Source organism: Ictalurus furcatus, chromosome 23 (assembly GCF_023375685.1).
Source record: "Ictalurus furcatus strain D&B chromosome 23, Billie_1.0, whole genome shotgun sequence".
In the NCBI taxonomy this organism is placed as follows: domain Eukaryota; kingdom Metazoa; phylum Chordata; class Actinopteri; order Siluriformes; family Ictaluridae; genus Ictalurus; species Ictalurus furcatus.
In genome coordinates, this window is record NC_071277.1 from 10985041 (window position 1) to 11007323 (window position 22283).

Sequence of the window (22283 nt, forward strand, 5' to 3'; positions counted from 1 at the left end):
CTCGCGACATCCCTACTGTGGACACGTGCGTTTGTTTTGATTATGTTCTGTCGCCACCCCCGTTTAGTCGTTGGCTGTTTTCCGAAGGCGTGTCAATAGTGTTTCCAGCTGTCCGTGTTTACCCATGATTACGTTAGTCGTTTAAACCCCTCGTGTCTCTGTGCAAACTGCGCAGTATTGAGTTTAGCTCATTACCTAGCTGTTCTTTCTCGGTTCTCGTTTCATGTTTCATGTTATTGACCTTGTTTCTCGTTTCCTCGTTTTGATTCCAGCCTAGCCCAGTTTATGCCCATTTGCCAATCGCCTGACCCATTGCCTGTTTTGACCATGTCTATGTATCATGATTTGGATTTGTCTGCCTGCCTCTCTCTTTAATAAACGTCTTTATCTGCATTTGCATCTGTACTCAACTCCATTACGTCCCGGAACATTACAGAATACTGTGCCTTAACATGGATGCAGCAGGAAGACGGAGGAGACGTCACACAAGGAAAACCAAGCAAACCGTCCCAGCTGTGGATTCGATCCAGTTTCCGCAGTGGAGAAGAACCAAGCTCCCGGAGCTGTTTGATAGTTTGTCAGGTGATCCTGAATTTTTTCTTGGGGACTGCCAGATATACTTTTCTAGTCTAATGGACCCCAAGCCCGGCGATAAGCAATGGTTAGGGTTTCTGTTGTCCCGGTTTTGTGGCCCCGCACACTAGTGGGCACAGCGTTTAGTAGCCATGGGATCCAGGGGACTGGAGAATGTCAATCAGTTTGTGGGACTAGTCATGAAGATGTTCGGAAGTCCAGAATCCTGGGCAGTCTTTGAGGATCTTGTGGGGAAGCCATGCCTGAGATGAACCTGACGTGCCGTTTACTACATATTAGGAGCATGCTAACTGGGTGACCTCCTACTCGGAGCTCCAACATGAGACTCATAAAGTGGTCTCACCTGCCGAGCTCCAGCTGGAGGTCAATGTGGCGACCTCAGAGCTCCAGCTCAAGACCTACGAGGTGGTCTCACCTGCCTGCAGGTTCGAGTTCTCCTCACACCTGAAACCGACGTCACGACCAACCAGGCTCTGCTCACGCCTGAAACCGACACCATGACCAACCAAGTTCTGCTCAGTCCCGAGTCTGCTGACACGGACGACCAAGTTCTGCTCACGCCCAAGTCTGCCGATACGGACGAACAAGTTCTACTCATGCCTGAAGCAGACGTCATGACTAACCAAGTTCTCCTCATGTCTGAGACTGACAACACAACCAACCAACTTCAGGCTGCAAAGTCGATGGAGAATGACGGTCAGACTCTCTGCATGACTGAGGATGTCATTCAGCCACCCTGTTCTACTGAGGAAGTTTCTTCACCTCCCGTTGCAGCCAAAAGCTCCGTTTTGCTTCCCTACGCTGCAGTGGAAGCCACTACGCCAAGATTCACTGAGGACGTCGCTCTGCTTTCCTGTTCCCCTGAGGATGTTGCTCCGCCTCCGTGCCCCGCTGAGGATGTCGCTCTGCCTTCCTGCTCAGCTGAGGACGTCGCTCTGCCCTCCTCAGAAAACTCTGAGTTTGGGGTTCTGTCACGATTTCCCCTTGAGACAGCGCTGCAGTTTGCAATATCCTCGGAAAGCTGAGGCGCAGGCGCGTGCACGAACCAGGTGTGCGAGTGCTCAGCATACGCATGCTTTTCGGTTGTTTATGACTGTGACTTTGTTTAATGTGGTCACATGCGTTTGTTTTGATTATGTTCTGTCTCCGCCCCCGTTTAGTCATTGGTTGTTTTCTGAAGGTTTGAGTATTGAAGTATTGAGTTTAGCTCATTACCTAGCTGTTTTTTCTTGATTCTCGTTTCCCGGTTCTCGTTTCCCGGTTCTCGTTTCATGTTTCATGTTATTGACCTTGTTTCTTGTTTTTGATTCCAGCCTAGCCCAGTTTATGGTTGTTTGCCAATCGCCTGACCCATTGCCTGTTTTGACCACGTCTCTGTATCACGATTTGGATTTGTATGCCTGCCGCTCTCTTTAATAAATATATATAAACAAATAAATATCTGCATTTGCATCCATACTCCATTACGTACCGGAACGTTACAAACACACACTGTTCTGAAATGTTGTAAAAGAGGGTACATCAATAAGAGGAGCATTTATAAAATACATGAACATTTTGATTTCCCTTTTTCTTTTGTTTATTGGCTCAAGACAAATTTTTGTTGACATAAGATATCTACATTTGGCTTAGGACACATAGCCATTTCATATAGGAGCCTCATGGGTTTAGAAATGCAACAAAATAACATTCATTAGTATATGCACAGCAGACATATGAACAAGCAACAGGGTTACTTTTCCCAAACCTTATTTAACAAAGGATTTTCCACCACAAAAAGCAAGAAACATCTTTTTCAGAATTGTGGCTCAACCAACCAATCTTTCCTCTCTAAACCACCCAAATTATCATTTTTTTTTTATTTACAGAGAACATATGTGACAGTCCAAAACATCTTATTACAAAAATAATAATTCTGAAACGCTCAAGTCTGTGATATTATAATGTTTCGCCTGGTAAACATTTGGATCAAGCTGAAAGCCCACTTCTGTGCCATGATAGGATTTTCCAGCTCAGGGTGGGGGATTGTCAGTGAAATGATGAAATAATGTGCAGTTGCTCTAAGCAACTTGCTGTGGAGATGCTGAGGAAAGGGAGCAGCATTGGCACTTGTAGCCTGCCCCCTGCCCCAGAGCACAGAACTCTGCATGCCAGGCTAAGCATTGTACACTGCCCATACAACTACTATTACTGCAGCTCAAAGAGAAAATGATGATGAGCAGGAGAAAACTGAATAGCTTAAAATAAAGACAGAAAATTAATGAAGGGATCTAAAATAAAATAAAACTTAAAATTAATAATTAATCGGAATACTGCACATCCTCAGGCATGAGTCTGTCTGGCTCAACTAGCTAATGTGAATTTTTCCTTTGCTCCATTCTTCATATTTATGTAGTATATGCCTTATAAATATATTTGCCTAAAGTCACACAGGTTAAAACTTGGAAAAAGGAACAATTATGCATCATCACTGCCAAATGTGTACATACAAACAGAAAAACAACAACAACAACAAATCCGTCAGAACCATTTGTTTCTCTTGTCCCAGTGATCTAATTGCCCCAATGTTATCAGTACAGAAAACCCAACTTACAGGGAGCAGCATAGAGAGGGATAGGGAGTGAAGATGGGACTGCCCTGCATTACCCATTAGGATGACTACAACAGAAGGAGGTCAGTGCTGACTGCTTGGGTAAACTCTGTTTCTCAGAACTACCACAGGGGGCAGGTGATGACGCACTCCTGGATAGTGTTGGATGTGATCAAACCATCGAGTCACGTTCAAGTATTTTTCTTTCTGCTGTACTGCAAGCTCCATCTGATTTAGGGGAAGACGAGAACCATAATGTAATAATTATGTATAATTATTATAATTTTAATAATTTGGCAAAGTAGAGACAAAAAAATATATTTGGAAAACATATACAGCAATAGAACCCCCCAACCCCCCCCACTTTAATACATAAATGAAGACACCAAAATAAAGTAATTCCTTCTTCATTTTGCTTTCCATCCTAAAGTCTATCCACCTTCCCTAGCACAATACGGAGGAACTTACAACTATGTGGTGGATGCCATAGTACATCAGCGTATCTGCCAGAGTGATGCCATTTCCAGCCAGATACACCTTATCCACCAGGTACTGATTGAGCTCCTGCAAAACAAAGACAGTAGTACTTTTGAACTTGCATACTGAATCAAATTTATATTTAAATGCCCACATCCACATTATTTAATTTGAAGGATCAGGACCCTTTATTGACCTCTATTGAAGCGAAACATTTGTATTCACTAAGTGTGAAACTAATATCAATGTACTTCATAAAATTTATACAGCTAATTAGTCATGGCTGATTGGGGTGTTTGTGTGTGTGTGGGGGGGTCATTATCGTGTTTAATGGCCTGCTTTCATCCGACAGTGAGCTTTATAATGCTTCTGCTTCCTGGAGCAACATTTTTATCCTTGATTGCAATTGCAGTTGGTATTGAAGTTAGTATGCTTCTCTGGTCTGTGCCAAACACGTCTGCTGTTACTGTGGCCAAACAAATTTATCTTTGATTCGTCTGTCCAAAGGATATTATTCCAAAAGGCCTGGTTTGTGGCTATATGATCATTGCTGAACTGTATTCTTGCAAAGGCTTTTTCCTGGCATGCCTCCCATGCAGGTCAAATTTGTGCAACCCCTTTCTGATTGTAGAAGCATGCACTTTGTCACCAACAGACTTATTAGCAGATCCTGTGATGAAATTTTGGGATTCTTGGAGACTTCTTTTTGCATCAGACAGTCTAGTCTTGGGCTGAATTTGCTGGGACAGCCAGTCCTGGACAAATTGGCAGTTGTTTGAAATCTGCACCACTTGTAGATCATTTTCCTTACAGTGGAATAATGTATTTCAAATAATTTGGAGATCTTTTTAAATCCCTTGCCAGACTCGCATGCATCCACAACCTTTTTCCTGAAGGCCTTATAGATCTCTTTAGATCTTAGCATGATGACACCACACACCTCAATAACATAGAGAACACCAGCCACTAGATATGAGAGGGTTATAAACAAGACAGGTTCCACCTGCACTCCCTAAGCAGGTTCTAATCACTGGCACCCAATCTTGAACACCTGATTTTAATTGTATGGATTTGAAGGTGTGATAAATGTAGGGGTGTACTTTTTCCATGTGACTGATCAGATTTTTTGTTAATTTACATTGTAAAAATTACTACAAAATGCGAATTTTGTGTGTCATTTCATAGTGTATCAACTTTATTAATAAGCACTGTCACTGTTTCAAAGAGGATCAAATGTTTGCTTATCCAAATGTCAACTTATTCATTCACATGACTATATATATATACCACAAACAAGCAGCAACTACAGTTGATGTTGTTCATGCATCTAAGCATTAAAAATAATCCTAATATTTATGATTGTTAGTTTGTCGAATTAATTTTGAACCTGTGAAAATAGAGGGACTTGAAATGGCTGAAATTCATAAACAGTTCATACAATATTTTTGTTAAACCCCTTGAATTAAAGCTGAAAGTCTACACTTCAATAACAACTTGATTGTCTCATTTAAAATCCATTGTGGTGGTGTACAGAGGCAATTTTTTAGGAATGTAGAGAATTAAGAATTCCCCAACTGCATACTAAACAGAACCAGTCCTAAGTCTTGCATCCATTCTGGCCTAACTGAAATTTGAATATCTGAATAAAATGTCTTAAAACATGAATTTATACACAGGAATACAATGTGGTATTCAATTGTATGCACTAGGAGTTGCAGGATTATACATTATTAGACCAGTATTTAAAATAAAAAAATTAAATTAATTAAAAAAAGGAAAAAAAAAAGAAAAAAAAGGAAGTAGGTGACTTTTTATAATTACAGCAAAATTGATTCAGGCCATTGCTGATAAGATAGGTTTTAAAAAAAAACAGTGTCTAGTGAATGTATTAGTTGCTGGAAATGGCAATTATCAGGAATATTTTACAACAAACATTTTTTTTTCCTTTTGTCTTTTAAGGATAAATTGTTTGTCAACAACTAAAATGGAAATATTTTTGACATCAATTATATGTTATCAATTACACTAATTTAGTGTCATGTGGTGTGATTTTCACATCTATCCAATGAAAAACCAATAAAATAAATCTATGGGAAAAGCAGCCTTGTACCACTGTTGCTTGTTAAAGAAATAACACCGTAACCTCGCCATACTTTTTAGCCTAAATGAAAAACAGATGTGGACAGATGATAGTGTGTGTTTATAGAGGCATGTACATGCAGGTCCCAAAGGACAAGACCATATTTTGCACTTTTTTGCAGTATGGTTTAGCATCTTGAGGGCTAATGGAGTCAGTGACTGCTCAGTGGGAAGTTAGGCATGAAGAAGGCTCTGATGTCTGTCAGTGTTGTGATGTGCTATCTCTGATTCCTGTTGACTTGCTCAGTTACAGACAGTGAGCAGCACTGGGTACACGCCACCGGCCACTTGTTACTGTTTAAAGTGACAGTATTAAGTGTTGATGACCACAGTTCCACCCTGAGCAGTCAAACACTGCTAGAGTAAACTGACCTGAGCTGCTAGCAGCAACACTTAGTACCTAGAGAAGTGTGTACTTCCTAGGTGAATGTCAAATTTCACCACATGCTGTCCATATATGACAGTTTTAAATGTGATTCTGAAGACTTTGTGACTATGTGTGATATCAGCAATTAAATGCTCCTGAGTCAGTTTCTGAAGTCTAAATCTGTTTAGATGCCATATTAGCCTTTAGTGAACATGTAAACATGCTCAAAATTCTGAAATGTTGCATTGTATATTAATGTTTGGTGAGGAATATGGCCATGCAATTTCCCAGCAAAAAGAGCAACTGTATCTTAGGAACACACCATTGTTATGCATTTATGGTCTGGTCTGTTAAAGTGATTTACATCACTTGTACATGTGCCACACCCACTGCTGGGCTGAGAATGGTAATGATAAAAAATATTTGCTAAGTGGTGGTTCTTTTCCATTAATGGACAGGGCAAAGGGGGGCTGACAAATCGTATATAGCTAATTAGGGGGCCATCCTTTGTTATTTGGAGTCCAAGCACCTAAGTTTTGGTCTGCATAATTCATTGTAAGGCAGAAACAAGAAGGCTTCCAACACCCTACTGTAATTGTTAGGATTCTTCTTCTTCTGTCATAAAACAAATTGTGCAGACCAAACCGTAAATCAAAAGCTAGTGCTCCCTCCCAATACAGGCAAGTGAGATGGGCCAAAGCGGCCTAATGGTGGCGATATAGTGTAGGGTTTTACGTTTTGTTCAATCTCATATAACCTGTGAGTCCTACAATCAAAATTCTTTTCCCCACTGATTCCTTGGGTTCTGCCAAACAAAAAAAGCCTCAAGAACCATTTAGCTTTGTCTACTTAATTTTATTTATTATTATTATTATTATTATTATTATTATTATTATTTTGCTAATTTGCATTATATGCAAAACCTACTTTTGCAAACTATTTCTAGGATTTTTGGCCTATATTCACAAGTTTGGTGCCAAACAGTTCACACAAAGTGTGAACCTTAATATTTATTAAAAATATGCTGAAATATAAACTGTATGTCTGCCACATTTGTGATCAGTTAATAATATTCAGAATCTACTTTTGTGAACTAGTCAGGATTTTTGGCCCATCTTCACAATTGTGTTGTCAAATTACTCAGCAGTAATTTGAGTGTGAACCTCAATAATGATCAAAAACATGTTGCAAACAATATGACCACCATACAGTGGTGCTTGAAAGATTGTGAACCCTTTAGAATTTTCTACATTTCTGCATAAATATGACTTAAAACATCAGATTTTCACACAATTCCTAAAAGTAGATAAAGAGAACCCAATTAAACAAATGAGACAAAAATATTATACTTGGTCATTTATTTAAAAGGTATGTGAACCTTTGCTTTCAGTATCTGGTTTGACCCCCCTGTGCAGCAATAACTGCAAATAAATGTTTCCTGTAACTGCTGATCAGTCCTGCACATTGGTTTGGAGGAATTCTAGCTTATTCCTCGGTGTAGAACAGCTTCAACTCTTGGATGTTGGTGGTTTTCCTCACATGAACTGCTTGCTTTAAGTCCTTCCACAACATTTCTTTTGGATTAAGGTCAGGACTTTGAATTGGCCATTCCAAAACATTAACTTTAATCTTCTTTAACAATTCTTTGGTAGGTCGAGGATTCTCATTTAAACCAAAGTTCTATTTTGGTCTCATCTGTCCATAAAACCTTTTTTCCAATAGCCTTCTGTCTTGTCCACGTGATCTTTAGCAAACTGAAGATGGGCAGAAATGTTCTTTTCGGAGAGCAGTGGATTTCTCCTTGCAACCCTGCCATGCACATCATTACACCATTATTGTTCAGTGTTCTCCTGATGGTGGACTCATGAACCACCACATTGACATTAGTCAATGTGAAAGAGGCCTTTAGTTGCTTAGAAGTTAACCTGGGTTCCTTCATTACCTCGAGGACTATTACACATCTTGCTCTTGGAGTGATATTTGTTAGTCGACCACTCCTAGGGAGAGTAACATTGGTCCTGAATTTCCTCCATTCCTGATGAGCATCAACAACTCTTTTTCTCAGGTCCTCAAAAATCTCCTTTGTTCATGCCATGATACACTTCCACAAACATGTGTTGTGAACATCAGACCTTAATAGATCCCTGTTCTTTAAATAAAACAGAAGACTCACTAACACAAACCATACCACATTGTCATCCCATTGATTGAAAACATCTGACTCTAATTTCACCTTCAAATTAACTGCTTATCTTAGAGGTTTGCATAATTTTGCCACTGACAGATCTGTAATATTGTAATACTGCTGCCTACCAATAAATCATTCCAAGGCAGATAATTTATTCAAACAGTTATAATACATGATATATTAGATGGTTATGCACAAAACTTGGTTATACACAAAACTTGGGCAGTGGTGGCTCAGTAGTTAAAGGCTCTGGGTTACTGATCAGAAGGTCAGGAGTTCAAACCCAAGCACTGCCAAGCTACCACTGGTGGGCCCTTGAGCAAGGCCCATAACCCTCAATTGCTCAGTTGTATAAACGAGATAAATGTAAGTCGCTCTGGATAAGGGCGTCTGCCAAATGCCAAAAATGTCAATGAAATGTAAAAATGGAAAGGTAAACTTGAAAGGTGTATTTAGGGCTAGATTCTGAGGATTTGTACTGTGGTGTGGTCAACCTCAGGGGGTGTGGTTAAGTTCAAGTGCATTTTTCTCACATACCATATGTCTGAGTGATATCGGCCGATGCCGATAGTTAGGTGGTTCTGCCTTGTATACCTTCTTTTAAATTAATAATAATTAATTACACAATTCTGAAAGAAATGCAAATAAAAACTTTATTCTCTTCATTTCAACAAGTTGTTTCACAGTAACTGGTCTCATAAACAGAAAGCACATTACTCAAATTAAAATTAACTAAATTCTGAAGATTAAATTAAGATTTCTTTACTGAATGTTATTATTTCATTTTAACATTGAATTCTAAAAAACCTCCGGTTAGGCTCACATTCACTCACCACAAACAAAACCATTTCTACTTCATCACTGAACAACAAACTGGTAATATATAATATAAACTTTTTTTTGGATGATATTAACTCTAACATTAACTGGATATGAAACATACTACTCTACAAATATATTTTTCTGTGCAATATATACCTTTTTTTGGTCAAATATATATACCTTTTTTAGGTTCTTTCTTTTGTACTCGATGCCAAAACTGCTGCTTCACTGATGCAGCATCCGGTGTAAAAGAACTCATTCATTAACATGCATGCAAAAACTGCTCTACTGTAGCATGCGGTATAAAATTTTAGCAGTGCAGAGCTTACAAACTGCAGATTTGTCTTCACTGTCACCTAATTCAAAGTCATTCAAAACAAGAGTCATCTTCCTTACACACAGCACGAATTCGATGTGTTTTGCCTTTATCGGCTGATACCGATTATTGGCTGATACATCTCTACTGAATATGTCTATAACTTCTAATCTCCTGGGGTTTTCACACAAACAGGCTCTAGAGTTTACTCAGAATGCAATAAAGAAAAAAAAAACATCCAGTGAGCAGCAGTTCTGCGGATGGAAAAGTTGATGTTGAAAAAAGGTCAACGGAGAATGGCCAGACGGGTTTGAGCATGACAGAAAGGCTACAGTAGCTCCGACAACCACCCTGTATGATTGCGGTGAGCAGAAAAGCATTTCAGAATGCAAAACACATTGAACCTTGAAGCGGGTGGGCTACGACAGCAAAAGACCACATCAGGTTCCACTTCTGTCAGTCAAGAACAGAAAGCTGAGGCTGCATTGGGCACAGACTCACCAAAACTGGACAGTTGAAGACTGGAAAAATGTAGCCTGGTCTGATGAATCTTGATTGCTGCTGAGTCACACAGATGGTAGTCAGAATTTGACAGCAACATCATGAATCCATGGACCCAACCTACCTTGTATCAACAGTCCAGGCTGGTGGAGGTGGTGTAATAGTGTTTTCTTGGCATACTTTTGGACCAGAAATACCAATCATCACTTGAATGCCACAGCCTATTTGAGTATTGTTGCAGAACATCTCTTCATAGCCACAATTTACCCATCTTCTACTAGCTACTTCCAGCGTGATAATGCACCATGTCACAAAGCAAAAGTCATCTTAAACTGGATTCAAGAACATGACAATGAGTTCATGACAATGTTCTTCAGTGGCCTTCCCATTCACAGGATCTAAATCCAATAGAACACCTTGGGATATGGGAGATTCGCAGCATGAAAGTACACTTCTGCAGTAATTGTGTGATGCAACTGTGTCAACATGGACTCTCAACGGAATGTTTCCAACATCTTGTGGAATCCATGCCACGAAGAATTGAGGCTGTTGTGAGAGCAAAGGGGGCCATATCCAGTATTAGTATAGTGTTCTTAATAAAGTGCTTGGTGAGTGTATATTGCAATAGATACAATATCTGTGTTGAATACGTGTATTATGATACAATTTATCACAATAATGTCATATTGTCGTATCACCCAACCCTATTCTTTAGGCGATAAGGTTACCAAAGAAGTAGGGAGTATGACTGTCTCTACAACTATTCTTATGCATGCAGATCCAAAGAAAAGGTCTAGATTCTATTTAATACTTGTGCACAACCACAGCTCTATCCTCTCTACACTCACATCTGAGGGGGCTTTCACACTGGTTGTTTAGTCTGAAACAGAGCACGGTTTGTATGAAAAATAGGTAATGTGAAAATGAGTGTGCAAAGATGAGTTCTAGTTACACCTTTGTGCAAACAACTGGTTCTGTTATTTCCATTTTTCTTTTATCTTTTTTTTTTAATTTTTACATTTCAGTTGTGGCCAAAAGTGTACATACCGTACACCTAGGCTAAAGACATTTCAAAGTTATTTCAAAGTGATAAATAAGCTTTACAGATCTTTATTGGAAAAGGTTTAAACAATGTTTTTCATGCTTGTTCAATGAACCATAAACAATTATTGGACATGCACCTGTGGAACAGTCCTTAAGACACTAACAGTTTACAAGTGGTAGGCAATTAAGGTCACAGTTACAGTAACTTAGGAACCTAAAGAGACCTTTCTACTGACTCTGAAAAACACTAGAAGAAAGATGCCTTGGGTGCCTGCAACACCTGCGTCACAATAATACCATAGGCCTGCTGCAGGGAGGCATGAGTATTTCAGATGTCCCCCGCCCTTTTGTTCAGGGACTCATTATTTCACTTCTGTTTGTCAAATGTCTGCGAAACATGTTCAGTTTATGTCTCAGTTGTTGAATCTTTTTATGGTAATACAAATATTTACACGTTAAGAAATTTGCTGGAAATAAAAGCATTTGAATGTGAGAGGATGTTTCTTTCTTTGCTGAGTTTAATAGTGAAGAGTCAGATTTTTTCAGCTTTATCAGATTTTCAGTGTGTCAAAAGTTTACATACACTTTGATAGTATTTCGAGTCATTGCCTTTTAATTGCTTGAACTTGAATCATACACTTCAGGTAGCCTTCCACAAGCTTCTCACAAGACTTTGCTGGAATTTTTGTTCATTCTTCCTGACAGAACTGGTGTAACTCAGTAAGGATTTTAGGCCTCCTCTCTCAGACACACTTTCAGCTCAGTCCACTTTTTTTTTTAACTTTCAGATTGATGCTTTGAGGTGTGGTAACATGAATTGTGAAAAACTGAGATTGAATATATTTAGCCTAGGTGCATGTAAATGTTTACCCTCAACTGTATTTTATATTTAGTTGTTTTATTTTAATCAGTGACAAACAAAATTAACACTGAGTCAGTAATTGTACAGCCACAAAGTGCCTGTGGCTCAATGGCATTATGGTAGGTGTAGCGGATGTGTTATAGACTTAATAAAAATGTAATAAATTGACATTAACAAACAAATGTATGCCATTAATTTACCCATAATAACCCACAATGCCAAATCAAAACCATGTTTAGAAATATTTGCATATTTATTGAAAATCAAAAACTTAAATATCTCATTTAGATGAGTCTTCTGACCCTTTTTTCCATCTCTCAAACCCAAAGCCCATAGACCAAAACCAGCCCATAGCCTCGTTTTATCTGGCCTTCGTGAACTTGGAAAAAATTATTCTGAAACAACCCAGAGTAACCTACTGCAACATTTTCACACTGCAGAATTTACATCAGTGCCGTAGTACAACTGCCATTGTACTGTACAGTGTGCAAGCTTGCTGTGCTTAACTGAAACTGATGAGCTGCAGTCTTTTTTTCCCATCTGAAGGGCAGTTATTATAAACTGCCATATATAGTGCAGTCTGGTTTCTGCTGAGGCAGGCTTGACCATGGTCTGAAACGTGATTCAAATCCACGCCTTTCTGCTGCGAAAGTCACACTTGCACTTAAAAACAACTCCGCATCATGCTGTATGTTGTGCTAGCAGTGGTGAGGAAATATATCAAATAAAGTTATGATTTTCCTGATCTATACAATTTTATTAGTAAGTGTGACATTTTTGCGCATTTAGGTATGTCAGACAAGGGCTGGACGATATGACCTAAAATCAAAATCTCAATTAACTGAACATTTTACCTCGATTATGATTAATGAATGATTATTATTATTATTTTTTTTTGCCTTGGGTTCCCCCCCCCATAGTTTACTAACAAGGTTTGTACTGTAAATATGCTCAACTATTAAAAGTGGGATATTTTTTTCTAATGAAAGTGTGCATTTCTTATCTTCGTGATTTTAAAATAATTGAAGGAAACAAACTATTAAACTACTATAAACTATCGTCCTACTTGACCAGAGATCAGATGTGGCTGCAAAGTGCAGACTTTAGCTCAGCAGCTACCTTTTTACGACATGTTTTGTACATGTTGGGCAGCGCAGTTTGGGAAAAATATGGTCGCGATGGCACAGTGTATTGTCTGTCAAGAGTTTTAACGAGGTGTTTAAACCCACTGCGCGCCACTGTAGCTATGGGAGCCATATCTTTTGCGATGTAATAACAAATGGCATCAGTTATTTCTTTCAGTCTTCTTGAGTCTTTTTCATATTGTGTAGCATTTTTTAAATGTGTATTAAAAGTGTTATCGACACCTGCTTTGTGGAGGCACTTGTTGCTGGGCTCTTGTCAGTCTCTCTTTTTTTGAGCCATGCAATGTTCATATTCGATAACATGATTTTCAGTAATGTTTACATTTGACATCATTTTGTTCAGTGTCTTCTTTACTGCAGCCAAAATGCATCCAAACGACGGACACTGTGTTTTTCTTTGGTACAAGCTGCACAAGTTGGTATATGCTTTGGTTCGTCACCAAGCTGAAAGGTGAACCTTTGCCCCAGTCTGAGGTTCTGTGCACTCTGGAGAAGGTTTTCTTCAAGGACCTTTCTGTATTTGGCTCCATTCACCCGTCCCTCAATTCTGACCATTCTCACCATCTCTGCCACTGAGCAGTAGCCCCATGTCATGATGCTAGCACCACCATGCTTCAGGATACAATGAGTGGTGTGACGGCGGGCCTGCAGCTCACATGCACAAAAGCCAGTAACTAAAATGGATATAAAAAGCCTATACACCCCTGTTAAAGTTGCAGGTTTTTGTGAAGTAAAAGAATGACACTAAGATAAATCATGTCAGATCTTTTCCCACCTTTAATGTGCAATTGCAAAGTATACATATAAAGGGAAAAACAATCAAAAACATTTAAGGGAAAATAAATAAATAAAAAAACTTACAATAGCCTAGTACCATTAGTGTACACACCCATAAACTAATACTTTATTGAAACACCTGTTGATTTTATTACACCATTCAGTCTATTCTGGAAGGACTATCAGCATAGCACATCTTTACTTGGCAATATTCTCCCACTCTTTCTTGCAAAAACATTCTAGATCCATCAGATTTTAAGGGCATCTCCGGTGCACAGCATGCTTCACCTCACCCCACAGATTTTACTTGGATTCAGGCAATTCAAAAACATTGATTTCCTTTGGGTAAGCCATTCCTTTGTTGATTTGGATGTACTGATGTATTGGATGGTCACTATCATACTGAAATTTCAAAGGTGAAATTCCTTTTCATATTCAGCTTACTAGCACCTGGTACTAGCAGACCATGTTTTGCACTAAAATAGGCTGGTATTTGTAGTAGGGATGTCACGATACCAAAAAACTAGTAGTCGGTACCGATACCACCAAAAGTACATGAGACTCAATACCAAAGTTGAAAAAAAAAATAAAAATAAAAATTTTAAAAATAAAATTAAAAACTCTTCTGGAGGACATCCAGTGGTACTGGCAAAAAGAGGGAGAGAGAGAGAGGGGGATATTTTAGTTATCAAACACTGTCTGACAATGACTAATAAAACAGTGGAGGCTACAAGTGCTAAGGTGCACTCCTAAACACGTACACACACACACCCCTTATACTCTGAATCCAAGCATTAGTTTAAATTCACTGATTAACATTTCAATAATTATTTGTGACATTAGGCTACATTTTGCTGACAGGACACGGGCTGATTGGCGATGCATGGTGGCCCATTAGGAGGTAGTTTACAACACTGCAATGCGTTAGGGTCGTTAACAAATAACTGACTATCGCAAATATGACATGGGGCATAACGTTAGCTGGTTTCACAGCCACAATGCCAACTGCCTTAAACAAACATAATATAGGGCCAGTCATTCAGGTGCTTCGCCAAATTCGAGGTGTTTCCTCACTTTGTTTGAAATGAACGATAGCAGCGGTAGCACACCGGCTTCAGAGCATCAATTATATGTTTGTTGTCATCCGACTCTAATCCGAATTATTCCATATTTGACTCCTACCACCTTTCCTCTCAACGAGTCGGGGCGGAGCTAAACTTGTCGCCATCTTCTGTAGTTTTTCCCGTGTGCTGTAGGCGTTCTTCTTCTTCTTTACTACTTGTGGACCAACAAAAACACTTGTGCGTATTTGCTGTCCACATCAATTCCAGAATTGCAAGCTCGGTACCTTCATTACCAACGAAACCAACGCTACTGCAGAAAAACAAGTACCGTCACGTTTTAAGAATGTTGGTACCGACTTGGTACCGAAGTATCGGTTCTTGTGACATCCCTAATTTGTAGCTATTCATGATTCTCTCCAACTTAAAAAGACCCCTGCAGTTCTGGCTGAAGAAAAGCAGCCCTAAAGCATAATGCTGCCATCACCATGCTTCACCATGGGTATGGTGTTCTTTTGGTGATGTCCTTTTTTGCGCCAAATATACCTTTTGGAATTGGTCTCATTAGACCAGAACACAATTTGCCACATGGTTTAGGGTGATTTAGTTGGGCTTGGATGTTTTTTGTGAGAAAGGGCTTCCATTTAAACACCCTACACTGTAGCCTAGACCAGGGGTTCCCAAACATTTCCAGGGCAAGGCCCCCCAAATGGCATTAACATTTGACCGAGGCCCCCCTTTTGAAGATGTATTTAAAACACATTAAAAATACTGACTTCTGAATATATCCCCCCTTTTTTATATATATAAATAATTACATCTTACATCTTTACATTACATTAGGAATTGATTGTGTGTGGTTGTCAGAGTGAGAATTTATTTTTCACACCAAATTGTTGAGGCCCCCCGGGCGGCCCCCACTTTGAAAACCACTGGTCTAGACATGCGAACAACATGAAAGATTGTGGTCACATTCTGAGAGTAATCAATACTTACCAGATATTCCTGCAGCCCCTTTAATGTTGCTGTTGGTCTCCCTGGTAAGTTTTTGTCCTTTTGTAAATTTTGGAGGGACATGCTGTTCTTGGTGATGACACTGTGGTGCTCCAATTTCTCCACTTTTTGATGATGGCCTTCATGGTATGTCTAATGTATTGGAAATTTTTTGTACCCCTCTCATAATCGATTCCTTTCAACAGTGAGACCCTATACAGGCTTTGTCTTTGTCTCTTGGCAAGAACCAAGAAAATGTCAAGAAAATCCTACAGAAACTGTATGATAATTACTTTTGAACATGAGATTGAATGTGATTGGTTCATGCTTAACACAGCCACATCCCAATTATGAAAGAGTGTGCACACTTATGCAACATGGTTATTGCAACATTATTTTTCCCCTAAAATGTTTGATTGTTTTTCACTTAATTTTTTATACATTTTATACATTTAATACATTTCACACTGAGGGTGAGAAAAGTTCTGACATGATTTACCTTGGCTTAATTTTTTCATCACAAAAACCTGCCATTTTAACAGGATTGTATAGACATTTAACATCCACTGTAGGGATGGTATTAGTAGCCAGTTAACAAAGCGTACCTGGGTTTGCCATACATAGAGCATGGAGTTCAGCCCCAATAAGTGCAATTTTTGCCTCATCAAACCAGCGAATCTTTTTCCTCATGCTCTGATAGTCTGCCATATGCTTTTTACTCAGGAGTGGTGTTCATCTAGCCACTCAATGTCCTCCATGGATTTCATGGCTTAGATTTTGGGCTGACAATCACTGTGAACTGTGGGACCTTATATACACAGGTGTGTGCCTAAATGACATCCAATCAATTTAATTTGCCACAGGTGGACCCCAGTCATGTTCTAGAGGCATCCCAAGATAATCATGCAGGATGCATGAGCTCCATGTGGAGAGCCTTAGCCAAGAGTCCGAATACTTATCTAAATATTTTAGCTTTTATTTTTAATAAATTTGCAAAAAACTAAAGTCATGTTTTTCACTTAAACATGATCTTGTTCTTATTTTTGAAGAATTCAGACTAAGCAGTTTAGCTGATTAACAATGCTGTTGTATCTATAAACGTGTTTTCTTTTCATTTATGGCCACCCCAGGAATAATCAAAGATTGACAGCGTATGGATGACACATTCAACTTGGATTTGAGGGTTATAAAAACCCGAACTATTGCAGTTCCTGTGAATTACGCAAGAGACATCAGTTGGGGCTATTAACACTGCACAACTATACCCAGAAATAATTATTTCAACCACTTAGTGTTTGTTAAAATGACTGTCCAAATGACAAGGCTTTTTACCTTGAGTATAATCTTGACTTCATCTTTAGAGCAGTTATCAAGTCGGGTCAATCGATATTCCAGCCATTGCTGGACAACAGCTCTCTGCTCAGCTGAATCTCCCAGCAGTTCTCTTCTTTTAGCCTCATGTACAAGGTTGGAGCTGATGGTTGCCAAACCAACCAAAGACAGACCATTGTTGTTCTGCAGAACAGGGATCTAAAAGTAAAAGATACAGGATAATCACTGGCTTAGTGAGCTTAAAAAAAAAATCAGCAGTTCGAACAGGTGTGGACATACCGTATTATAAATTCATTAGGTAGCCCATCAGCCAGTGTGCTGCTCAGTCTCATGTTCTATTTGCCTGGCAGTCCAAATAACTAGTCTAAAAAGTGTTAACTAGCATAATTCAAAATTAAGACAAAGGTAATTATGTGCATTATAATATAGAAAATAATTGAGGTATTAAATCTCTGAAGGGACAAAATTATGTAGCCATAGACTTCATCCTCCCCTGATAATGTCTCTTGTGACAAAGCATTGCGTTGCATTCTCAACAAAAAGGCAGCACGACTTTGGCTAACATTATGGCTTTCAGTTATGATATTCTCTTGTAGCACTCGCATAATTTTCATTTTAACATAAATTACATTAAAATTTGTAATGTGTCCTAAAAGTTCAAGTGAATTAAACCATGGACAACTGTAAATCATGATAAACAATAAAATTGCCCTGGGTGTGTGTCAAGTAAATAACACACAAAAAACCCCCAAAAAACAAGGTGTTTAAGTTCTTCTGTATAACAAAACGTCCATTGTCTAATACTATGGTCATTAACCATTTCTTATTTCCCCTTTTAATTCACCACACACATCTATTAGCAAGCACCATACACACTTATCCCTATTCATTGCATGCATAGCACAATTAGCTGGAGTTGTCCAAAAAGCTGTATTTAAAAAATGTCAGATTTACAATTGAGTACAAAAGTTTGCATCCACAATGATTTCTAGGGAATGAAATCTTAATTTCAAACTTTTATATACAAGAAACATAAGTTAAAAATAAAATGTTGGTGGATGCTGCAACAAACTGACATTTTGCCTCTCCATCACCATCTCTGTTTGATTCATAAAACTGCAAGTTACTTGCAGAGTTTTTATTTTATTTTATTTTTTTAAAAAGTGGGTTGTGCTTAGGCACTGCTCCACCGCATGGATGAATCTGATGGTTTGAGGTATACTTAGAGTTGCCAAGTCTGATTATAATATGTGACTTTGGGCTTCTTTTTTTCTGAAGTCACTTGGAAAAAAAATCATGAGTCGCGGGTTGCGGTGTTTTGGGCGGTTTCCCCCCCATTTACGGTGGTTATTTTCCCCAATACATTGACACTGTCTGCTCACAGCCTTACAATAATATCAGTGCTGTAGTGTATTTCACCCTCCCACAATTATTACGGGTTATTTATATATATATACATATATACATATATATATATATATATATATATATATATATATATATATATATATATATATATAAAGCATAACATACTCATATACACTAATAGTAGTTATAGTTGTAATGTAATCTCATTTTCCATCTCAATCATATTCTGCTTGCAGGTGATCAGAGATGAGTAGATAGTGCATGTCCTCCCCATAAGCTTTGTTGCCATTTAATGATTTTTAATCATTAAATTAACCTCGGGATGGTAGTTACAACCATCGACTCGGATAAACAAGTTGCAAAACATTGATAAGGTAAGCCTCAACAAAGAATAAATGAAGTATTAGGGAGTAATTGTTTAGGGAGTAATTTTTGTGGATGCAATATCAATATTGCACTAGCAATGTTATAATAACTATACACACACACACACACACACACACATATACATATATATATATATATATATATATATATATATATATATATATATAAATATAAATATAAAGAATTCACAACATTAAATCCATAAATAAAGTTGTGTGTAATAAAGTGGAATGTCACAGGAAAGAAGTATTGAACACGCTAAGAAAAAGCAATTCACCAAGGCAAGGTAAGGCAAGGAACCAGCTGGAATCGTAAGTAATTATACCTCCTATCTGTGCAAATTAATATCAGCTGGGTTAGTAAATTGATGGTCTACAAAAAGGCTTTTCGTTACCAAGGTGTCACACAAGAAACATCTCTTGATGGGTAAAAGCAAAGAGCTCTCAAAAGACCTTCTCAACCTTATTGTTGCAAAGCATATTGATGGAATTGGATACAGACATATTTCAAAAACTTCTGAATCCTCCAGTATGCACCACTGGGGCCATAATCTGCAAGTGGAATTAGTCTGTCATCAACCGGCTATGCAAAGGAGCTCCTCGCAAGATTTCTGTCCAGGGAGTCAGAAGAATAGTCAGAGTAGCCCAAGAGCCAAGGACCACTTGGAAAGAGCTCCAGAAACACTTGGAGGCAGCAGGTACCATCGTCACAGAGAAAACAATAGGCAAGGCACTCCACTGCTCATACTCACCCCGCAAGACTCCATTACTAAAGAAAAAGGCACGTCAAAGCTCGTTTAAAGATTGCTACAATTCATTTGGACAAGCCTATGAAATAATGGGAGAGTGTAATCTGGTCATACTATACACCATGTTTGGAGAAGAAATGGCACTGCACATCAACAGTGAAGTTTGGAGGTGGAAGCATCATATTGTGGGGCTGTTTTTCATCTCATGGTACTGGCAGACTTCATATAATTGAAGGAAGGATGATTGGAGCCCTTTACCGGGATATTCTTGAGGAGAAACTGCTACCATCCACCAGAATGATGAAGATGAGACATGGGTGGACCTTCCAGCAGGACAACAATCCAAAGCATACGGCAAAGGAAACCCTCAATTGGTTTCAGAGAAAAAAAAAAATCAAGGCGTTAGAATGGCCCACCTGACTGGAAATCCAACTGAACAAGATTTAAAGACAATATGTTTAGAAGAATGGGCCAAAATCACACCTGAATACTGCGGCCGATTAATTTCTTCATACAGGAAACGTCTTGAAGATTGCAAACAAAGGCTTCTCCAATAAGTATTAAATAAATTTCAGTTAACGTGTTCAATACATTTTTCCTGTGTCATTCCACTTTTACACATAACTTTATTTATGGACTTTAATGTTGTAAATTCTTTATATTTCCGGATTTCTTGAGTTAATACTGATGTCTGGTGAAAATTTCATGTGAATAGCCTCACTGTAAATATATTTACTGAAAACAATGTTGATGCGTGCAATACTTATTTCCCTCACTGTATATGCACACACACACGTGCATACACATATATAATCTGTGTGTGTATCTATCTATCTATCTATATAGATATATATATACACACACACACAATGTGTGTACATGCATACATACACACACACATGAAAAAATGCTGTTCCAAAATGCAGTTGAGAGCGTCCCAAAAGAAACTCATGGTCGCTGAAAACACAGTCTACTCCATAGGATTATTATGTAAAACAGGTGCTGACCGCTTAAAAAAAATTATGCAGCTTCACCAAACATTGTGTATTGTGCATCATTTCCCACTACTGTCCCTGACACAAGTGGTTTTCTTGCCTTGTCTGCCTACAAAATTTGCATTTCTTTTTGTTTTCTATTGCATATTATGCCATAATTTATTTATTATTTTGCTGTGAAATTATATATATATTTTAGGGCTGTCAACATTAATGCATTAACGCATGCGATTAATCAAAAAAAAATTGTGTTATTATTTTTTTACCACAAATTAATCATTTGACAATTAAGTTTGACCCAAACTTCTTCCCGTTATAGGAGACGGTGTCCACTCTGCTGAACGGCAAGTTTCGTTAAAAAATCTTCCAGATGGAAGTTTTGATAAAACCAAAGTTATGTGCACATATTGCAGTGATGAACTGTCCTTCCACCGAAGCACGACAAGCTTGAAGTACCATCTTCAGGTGAAACACATTTTTGCTGATGTTAGCAAAGATGCTAGTGCTGAGACAGGGTCAACAAGCCGTGCTCGTCAAACGACACTGGCGGAGTGCAACCGGGGCAAGTTTGTCAACAAAATGACAACAGCAAAGCTAAATAGCACAATCGCTAAATGGATCTATTGTTACGAGAATACATGAACTGTACGACGCTGAAAAAGTTAAAGTAAAGAGAGTGACGCAGTTGGCAGAAGGTACTTTTGTTGCACTTACTGGAGACCACTGGACATCAGTAAGTAACCATAACTACCTCGGTGTAACAGCACACATAATCGATGACAGCTGACAGCACTCATTCACTTTAGGCATGTTAAAAACAGAAGAAAGGCATTTTGCCGAAGCATGCGCTAGCCAGTTTCTCAAAGTTGCAAATGAGTGGGAGATCATTGGGCAAGGTCACAACTATAGGAACAGACAGCGCTCGCAATATAATTGCCGCTGCAAGGAGTCTACCATTCGAGCATGTACGCATGTGACACAAAGTGTGATCACCGTGGCTTTACGGGACAGCAGATTTGACAGCGTTTAAGCCAAGTGCTTTAAAATAGTAGGACAATTCAGACACAGTCCCGCAAACACAGCAGAGCTGAAAGGTAGGTACTGTAGGTACATCACTGAGCTCCTAGGTGGTGAAAAGTATGTATCCTGCTCCGTGGTGCTACAGCACTGTGTCATCTCCTGCGTACAATGGAGGTCTCTGATGTTGACCCTGCCTACATAGCGCGCTTCAAGGCTGCATTCACAAAGGACCTCAACGGGCGAAAGGAGAACTCAAACCTGTTTTGGTTAAAGGTGGCAACCACTCTAGATCCTGGGTTCAAAAACCTTAGGTGCTTGCCCAGAGCAGAGAGGGGAGAGGTGTGGCAAAAGCTGAGTGAGATGCTGAAGGATAGAGAACCTGCACCACAGACCTCTGGAGAAAAAGTGGAGCCAGAGCCACCAAAGAAGAAATGGCCCTCCTACTCATGGGATCAGAGTCAGAGTCTGATGAAGAGGTACTGGCCACAGATAAATCTCTAGAGAGGTACAAGGCAGAGCCCTGTGTCAACAGAGAAACATGTTGCACAGATTAACAT

General features: G+C 38.9%; 1 protein-coding gene across 1 annotated transcript in view; it reads right to left on the reverse strand.

Annotated features, from left to right (window-relative positions):
• Positions 1 to 2159: 2159 nt before the first annotated feature.
• Positions 2160 to 22283, reverse strand: part of eef1e1 (eukaryotic translation elongation factor 1 epsilon 1) — a 21726-nt gene continuing 1602 nt past the window's right edge. The window contains exons 2-4 of the mRNA XM_053611423.1: positions 17209 to 17406; positions 3653 to 3748; positions 2160 to 3412 (exon numbers count right to left, since the gene is read on the reverse strand). Of these exons, the coding sequence (XP_053467398.1) occupies positions 3269 to 3412; positions 3653 to 3748; positions 17209 to 17406 (438 nt within the window). The 3' untranslated portion in view covers positions 2160 to 3268. The remainder of the gene's footprint in view (positions 3413 to 3652; positions 3749 to 17208; positions 17407 to 22283) is intronic.